A 9,048-nucleotide genomic window follows, 5' to 3' on the forward strand; every position below is an offset into this window, starting at 1 on the left:
AATAACAATAACAATAATAATAATTTTATTATTATTATTATTATTGTTGTTGTTATTGTTGTTATTATTATTATTATTATTATTATTAATGTGAAAGGTAATTTTGTCTTTTGAATGTTTAATTTATTGTATTTCTATTCTTTTTTATTTTTTGAATACTACTGTCCTTATCTGTTCATCTATAGTTTCTCAACCTATTATATTATAGTTAACTCGTGCGAGTCGGCCTTGTTAACAATATAATATATTTGATATGGATCAACCGAAGTTCAACTAAGGGTGTGTTTGGAAACCCGGAAAATGATTTCTGGAAATCGTTTTTCGGTTTCCAGTGTTTGGTAAGTCATGTAAAATGGTGGTCAATGTAAAATGACCCTTTGGTCAATGTAAAATGCCCCTTATTTCTTGTAAAATGACTTCCCCCTTTTTTTGGGGGAAGTCATTTTACATCTTTGAAGAAGCTCATTCACGCCAGCTCCTTCTCCTTCACACAGCACGACAATATCTTCCAAAGCTTCATCCAAGTCACGGGAAAACTCCATCAAAGCTCCAGCTCCATCAACAATCAACAAGTCCAAATCTTCATCTTCTTCTCCATCAACAAACCCTATGTTTCTCCACTAACAACTGACTATTCTTTGATCATTTTTTCTTCAAATCGTAGATCTAAAGATACACAAATATTTTCCAGCTGTGGGAACTAAAACCCACAGCCGGAAAATCAGTTCGAAATGCTGGAAACCAATTCTGGTTTTCGCATCGGTGCGGAAATCAGAACAAACCTGTTATTTGTTCTGGTTTCCGCACCGGTGCTGGATACCGAACCAGTTCTGGTTTCCTTTGGAAACCAGGTAAGAAAAGATATTAATTTTATGTGTTATTTAAATTGTTTGTAAAAAATTTAAATTTGCAAAAATATTTATTGGTATATGTTGTATCGAATTGTTTGTGGTTATGTAAAACAAAATTAAATTTGAAAAAAAAACATTAATTTTATGTGTTATTTTCCTGCTCATTTTCCAGAAAACGAACCAAACACACAAAGATAGTTTTCCATAATACATCCAAACACTGGAAAATCAACTGTTTTCCGAAAAATGACTCATTTTCTAGAAAACATTTTCCAGAAGTCATTTTACTGCTTTTCAAACGGACCCTAAGTATTGTTACATAAATATAAAGTGATGGAAGCTAACACAACTTCTTCCAATTGATAGTCCGTGAAATCACTGTTACAAAACTCGGCCCCTAGACGCTCGGCGCCTTTAGGCCGAGGTGAATTGCTCCCTAGGCGGCTGCCTAGGTGGTCGCCCGCTAGCGCCTAATTCGGCTGATTAGGCCGAGTTGGCGGCCGACTCGGTTGAATTTGACCGAGTTAACTCGCCCTACTCGACAGAGTTAGCCGAGTTAACTCGTGTGTTGCAAACTTGTGTTGCTACCAACTCTTAATGCTGATGATATCAGAAGCAAACTCTTGTTGTGTTGAACTTCCTTATAGCGTAACACTTGGTGATATTTGTATAGATAAAAACTTATTTTCTAGTCCTTACAAATGACAATATAATTTTAGAGATGTAAATACTAATTATATTTTACACATTTCAATTATCAAAATTTATTTACACTTATTCTTAACAAAATATAACTTTACCAATCACAAAATACATCGGAATCACTTAAGACCCTAGCTCTATAAAGTGAGGCTTCTAAATTAAGAGCCAGCAGTGCAACGTGTCTGCTTTAGAGCACATCACCACATCGTCTTCACCATCAAATACACAAAGAATGGATGATCAACAAGACAAATTGCTGCCAATAGCCAACGTGGGGAGGATAATGAAGAAGATATTACCACCGAGCGCAAAAATCTCGAAAGAAGCCAAGGAAAGAATGCAAGAATGCGCGTCGGAGTTCATAAGCTTCGTCACCGGAGAAGCGTCGGACAAGTGCCAGAAGGAGAATCGGAAGACGGTGAACGGCGACGACATCTGCTGGGCTCTGAGCTCGCTAGGGTTCGACGTCTACGCCGAGGCCATGACCAGGTATCTTCATAAGTTCCGCGAGTACGAGAGGCAAAGGGCGAATCAAACCAAGGGCGCGTCTAGCAACGACGACGATGGATCCCCTTGCTCTCAACAGGATAAGCAAACCGCCGGCGAAACCGCGTATATCTGAAAAAGGATTTCTTTGGCTCTTCCTTTACTGTAAGTTCAGATTTATGGAATCCAAAATACTTTTCTGAGATGCCTAAGTGATGTTTGGGATTTCGCTGTACTGTCTTCTTCATTTAGGGTGTGTTTGAAATCCCCAAAAATTATTTTTCGGGATTTAGCTGTACTGTCTTCTTCCTTAGCTTAGCTCTACTGTAAGTTCAGATTACAGAACTCAAATTCAGTTTGAATCTAGCTTATAACCTCGTCATTGAAATAGAATTGACGAAATTCGAAGTATCTTTGTGCTTTGGTTCTAGTTTGAATATAATCTTCTGAAAAGTTTGGTAACATTCTGCAGAAAATCTTAGCTAGATTATTGATGATGCTAGTTGCTATATATACTATAAGAGATTTGGAGTTTAATCCATATTCTTTGAGAGATTGAAAACAATTGATAGTACATGTTCGTGATTTTAGAGTTCTAATGAAAAGTTCAGGTATGTTTCCAAGTTTTGTATAATCGTATTAATCATTTAGCTTGGTTTTTACGTTTAAAATTTTTTTTTTTTTTAATCTTTTTGGAGAAGGTATTAGCTTGAATTGGAATTTCTTTGAATGAACTGTTTTGTAAATAGCATTTCCAGCCACGAAAACCGAAAAATCTACATTTTGTTTAAAACAATAACCGAAATCGACGGATAACTAATTTTTTCAATCGGTTCGATCATAGGTTAGCGGTTATTGGGTACTTAATCGATATTTTGCTCATCCTTAATAGAATCTTTAATAGGTTATGTGCTATGTTTTGTTTGTAGAAGCTATAATCAAGCCGCCCACTTCTTAGTCAAGGTGAAGGGGATCAAGCTAGTCGGTCTTGTTTGGATTGATGTACCTTAGAGGATATTATTATTTCAGTGATTGCTTAATATATAACTTCGCTTTTGCTTTTTTTAAAAATAGCTTTTTCACACTTTTATTTTACCTTTAATTTGTTCTTGATTACTATAGAAAAGTTAGATCCTAACATTCAATGAATTAAAGTGAGAATTAAGGATATATACCCACAGAGAAAGTGTTATTTGCATCGAAGTTTTTAAAATAAACTTTTATTATTTAATGTGATTTTTTTACACTATGATTATTTTTCATATTTATTAGTTACATTAGTAATGAGTTAATGATATGGTGTACCCTTTCAAATCAAAAAAATGATATGGTGTAGGACTTTGGTGTAAATTGCATTAAATTGCCAAATACACACACTGCTATGTGTAGTTAACCCTACCTGGATAAGATTAAGAAACTTTAATTAGATTTGTTATAAATAACAGCGCTATAGAATGTAAGAATTATTGTTTAATTTGTCTGTTGGAGGACATTGTATTGTATAATATGGATATGGAAAATACTATGTGTATTATCATTTTTTACTCCAACATTTATTCCACCCACAAAATCTTGATGTAGACATTTGTATTGTGACTAACATGAAAAAGTAGCTTTTCAGTACCCGTCATATACATTAAGAAAAAACATAGAAAGTAAGATTTGGGAGTCCATTTGGTAAAACTCGTATAATATATATTCTTAGAAATATTCGATCAGTCAAGCACCTTGTACTCAGAAGGCATGTAGTGACTCTCTCATATGGCCGGTCATGAGATTGAGCCTAAGTAGATAGGGTCAATTGTATTCAAAAAGAAATATCCGATCATCACAAGCTAAACCCTCAAATTATGCACAACAGAAACTGATTCTTTACAAGATAGTATCTGTTTCACTTTCTCAAACATTTTCAACCCAAAGAATCTAAACCCCACCGCAAGAATAATTCAGTCAACCCAAAGAATCTAAACTCCACCGCAAGAATAATTTAGTCCTTCAAAATTATTCCCGCTACTTCATTATTTATCTTTCAATCTTGAATAATTGAAAATGTGTTTTAATTTGTATAATTAGATTATTGATTTGTAATCCATTTCATGTGTTTCGTGAATTTAACCAAACGTTAAGGATTCAATCCTTGACTTTGGATATACAACATCATTAAATTTTTAAGTCAACTGTCCTACTCATTAGAGGTATTTACAATTCAGTAAAAGAATTAGTTTGTGTTCAAGATTAAAACTATGGGTACACAAAAAAATAAATTGTACATAACTACATAAGTTAATGTATATAAGTCTTATCATGTATGTATAGTATAAGTTGGGGTAGAAGATTATAGATTACATATCCACAATTCATAAAAATAAATTGAACTGCATACAATCATAATACGCAAGCTATCCTGATCAAGTTGTACTAGCTGGTTCCTAAGTTCAAGGTTAGTCCTAAAATTTTTAGAATTATTTTTGCTTTAATGAGTATCACATTTATTTTTACTTACTACGTAGCACTATTTTATATTTGCAATGCATAAAAATATATGTCCATTATTAATACTAAATGTTAAAATATATTTTTTTATAAAATGATATTCCATAGTATATAAATTTTTTAATTCATATATTTGTAGAATTCATATTATATTAAATAAAAGTATAGTTGTTTTCAAAAAAAAAAAAAAAAGTATAATTGATAATTTGAATAATAATTATGGTATGATATATTACTAAATGTATATTACTTATAGTAAAATTTAATAAAATCAAACTATACACATTATTATAATGGAAGAATATATAAGAAGATATAATATGTATACATGTACATGGTAATAATAATGGAAAAAAGATTTACGGTAGTTAGTAAGGATATTTTTGTTCACAAAATTGTATAGGACAACTCTTATAACATAATATATATATATATATATATATATATATATATATATATATAACAAACAAAATGGACATAAATAAGAGATATAATCTGAATTGAGAATTATTTTATTTTTAGATTAGATTATGAAACAAATGCGCATATAGCGAGGCCTTACTAGAATGCTCTTCTTTTCTTTTTGTTTTTTTCTTTCTTTTTTGTACGTTTTATGAAAAGATGTGAATTGAATTTAAAATTTTCTATCTAAATTCTAAAATCACATGTTTATGCAGTTAAATTACAAGATTTCCGCAATACAATGTGCAAACTTAGCTGCAGACACTAAGCAGCTGTTGTTAGTCCGTCCAATAATTAATGTGAAGAAGCGTGATCGCAGTTTATATATATAATGCCTATATGCTTATGGTAATATACTTAACAAGGATCCTTCATCCTTCAAGCCAAAGGTTTTTGTGGTCGAGAGACATAGCTGTGACTTCTCAAATGAGAGGTCTCAGGTTTGAAATCCAGTGTGAGGGCATTGACTTTCTTTGTGTTTTGGTAGGTTGAGAAAGTATGTATAAACAAATACTGTATTGTAACAGAGTCAATAGCATTAAAAAAAAGAGTTTTTTTTTTAATACTATTGACTCTGTTACAATGTAGTATCTGTTCATACATTCTTTCTCAACCTGCTGAAGCAAAAAGAGTTAATATGGATCGTATTGAGCTTCAATTACTCAATATAAATCATAATTTATAATCATAAATTTGAAATACTAGCTACTCTATGTAAATCAGACATCTGTCTACAGTAAATCAGATATCTGTCTCCTTTGAGCTCTGCTTAAATACTTTCTTGGCCATCACACTTATAAACCAATGCATAATAATTAAAAGAGCTAATCTCACCAAAAACAAAATAATTAAAAGAGTTAATGATGGTTTCAGTTAGTAACATTAAGTTTAGGGGGTAAATAAACTTATTAAGGTTTTCAAACTTGTTCGACAATTAGGTAAATCAACTTCAAGTGTTTGACTACAATAGTTAACTTTTCAACAATAATACCTATAACGGTTATGTTGGAACCTTAACTATATAGTCAAAATAATTTTTTTTAAGAGTTTAATCTATAGATCAAAGAAATATTCTAGAGCACGCTACGCTAGTACATTGTATGAAAATAGTTAAGCAATTTAAAGATGTGCAAGAAAATAAAGTGTCTTGAGTAAAGATGAGATAGATCAGAGCACATTAGCTAGAATGGTTGGATGATGATGTAATTCCTCTATTCCACTCTTATTTGTTTTTCACTATGAGGAAATTCACTAGCATTTTTTGTCCATCACGTAAAATACAAATTAAATCGATCTTGTGCCCTAATCACAAAGCTATCCTAGCACTAAGCTTGTTTAGGTTTGCACAATAATAGTCTACGAGTTTGTTACTCCCTAGCCTCTTTCTACAACACTGTGTAGAGATATACAACGTTTTATATTTCAACCAAAGGTTGATTTTTCCTCCAACTAGAAACGCTCTTGAATAGATCTAGATCAACTTCTTGAAACTATTGGAGTCATTGGAGAGGTATTGATCATCACTTTGTAAAAGTTTCAAGAAATTTACTTGTAAACTTTGCTCGTCTCTTGCGCGGATTGTATATTCTTTCACTTCTTCATCGGCTTCACTCTTATTTATACCAAATTTTAAAAATTTTCATTGGAGAAAAACAAATTCAATTAATACAACTTGAAATATAAGATTTAACAACTATTGACTTTTAGTCATCCATTATGTATAACTTGTCGATAAATTCAGGTTTTGCACTTTCCAAAACAACTTTACTTGATTACGCAAGTATCCTCATTTGCCAGTGTACCAAGATTTAAAATTAACAATATAGATTCCTCATATACTGTTTCACAAAGAATGTTTTTGGTACTTCTTGAAAAAGATCAGAACCCCGGCTTCTTACAAAATTAAGGTCCTGTTTGTTAAATAACCAGCCTATAGCCAATTTTGGCTTATTTGACCACTATTAGTTGTTTGGTTAATAAGCTTTTTGTAACACCAAAATGCTAAAATTCAAAAGGCTACTCAAACCAGCCTTTTCAATTAGCTTTTTGATAAAAGAAATTATACCAAACAGCTATCAGCTAACAACTAATCTATCAAACAACTTTATACAATCAGCTAATATTATCAACAAATCATACTTTCTAACCCAAACAGCCAACACAATCACCTAACAACCATTTACCAAACAGGTCCTAAACCTCTATTGCTTTGGAATCCTCGATCTATAACTCAGGATCCTCTGATCTGCTGCTCCAATTCTCTATTGCAAGAGAAACTTTGCTGCTAATGAAACATATGTTGTTGATCTTGACGTAGTGCTTGAAAGATTTGTTGTTAAGAAAAACCTCACCTTCAAATTAAAGTTTTATTGTACAGTGTTTTAATTGCCACTAAACAAATAAAAACGGGTCTTAATTAATCTATTCAAACTACATGCAAAGAATGTTGAGGAGAATGGTTGCTTATATCATATAATCCTGCTAGTCAAGTACATCATGACTTTGTATAGGACAATAAGTTGTTAAGTATAGCAAAGATGAGTTTGTAAGTCACTTTGGGAAAATGTTTTATTACAAATTTAGAGACTTATAAAAAAGTATATGAACAACTGTATTTATCTCAAGTGAACTTCATAGTTCATACTAATCATTTTTATTATATTACTAGTTATAAATATGCACATTACACAATTATAAAGTGTCCAATGAATAAAAATGGAAGTATTATTTTTTAATCGAAGTAAATGTAAAACTACATAGATCGTAAATAAAGTAATTATTGTATGATGTAACTGGGCATTATATTTACACATAAATCTTCAAAAAATGAATCAAACTTCATTGACCAATTACATGATTGCTTATATACATTGATTATAAGTGTTGATTAATTAGTCAGTTGACAATTTTAATTAGTTTTACAACAATGACACATAATAACTCATTTAAATAACATAAATCTATGTTATGATAATTGAAAAATTAATAATAAACTCAATTTAATTTTTTATTTTAATATAAACCTATAAAATTATCAAATATTTAGAGATTATAAGTTATCCGGTGTACACTCTCATGTGGAAGGGAGTGGGTTCGAGCCTCAGTGGAGGCATCTGTTGACTCTTTGTGCTTCAGTAGGTTGAGAAAGTAGCTATATGAACAGATACTACAATGTAACAGAGTCAGTAGAACTCAAAAAAAAAAGTTTAATTTCAATATTCATTTAAAAAGAAAAAAAGTAATGGACATGCATGTTGGTGGAGAGTTGATAGATAACACAAAAAATTAGGAATTAATTGTCATTAATTAACTCCCAAATATTCCCTTATGCTTGCAAAAGACATTTGCGATGGTATATTGATTTCATGTTACTCCATCCGTTAGAGTATTAACAAGCTTGAGGAGGAATTGAGATAAAAGAAAAAGCTAAAAAATAAGGACAAAATTGATAAGATATTATGATTGTACAAAAAAATAAATAAAAGGTACAACTAATCACAACAAACAATTACACCAAGTCACCAACACATTTTTTATTCCGGCTGGTTAGAACCTTACTAACATTGATTTTTTTTTTATTTTCTTTTAATAATTTAGTAGATATTTAACTCATTTCACTTGAAAATGATATTGAAGGCAAATTAAAATAGATATGAAACTTGTTTGTTTAAAATTAACTTATGTTCCTAGCTTTAAATTAAAGTGAATAGCGTCTTCGATTATTTTTGTTTAATATCAGCACAAATTGCATTTAGCTTTATAATCAATAAAGAGTGCGAGGCATACTAAATGCTTCAGTATATATTTTCTTATATATAAAATATGATGTGTGACACAATGATTGTTTCACTTTTTATTTTAATTTGTATATTTAATTTAAAAATTAAAAATCAAATTTATAACTTTTTTTAAAAGAAATTTATAACCTTTAATTTTAACATAAATTATAGATTTATGTCACTCCACAATATGACTTCTGACCTACTGATTTCTTCAATAGACATACATATATGCTTGTCTTATAAGAATTTGGGGGGGGGGGGGGGGGGGTGAA

At 30.9% G+C, this 9,048-nt stretch overlaps 1 protein-coding gene across 1 annotated transcript; it reads left to right on the forward strand.

The window, feature by feature from the left end:
• Window positions 1-1,760: 1,760 nt before the first annotated feature.
• Window positions 1,761-2,175, forward strand: LOC116033230 (nuclear transcription factor Y subunit B-4-like). The gene has a single exon (XM_031275986.1). The coding sequence runs from the start codon at window positions 1,786-1,788 to the stop codon at window positions 2,173-2,175; it is 390 nt and encodes a 129-aa protein (XP_031131846.1). The 5' UTR covers window positions 1,761-1,785.
• The last annotated feature ends 6,873 nt before the right edge of the window (window positions 2,176-9,048 follow it).

Source organism: Ipomoea triloba, chromosome 10 (genome assembly GCF_003576645.1).
Source record: "Ipomoea triloba cultivar NCNSP0323 chromosome 10, ASM357664v1".
NCBI classification, from domain to species: Eukaryota; Viridiplantae; Streptophyta; class Magnoliopsida; order Solanales; family Convolvulaceae; genus Ipomoea; species Ipomoea triloba.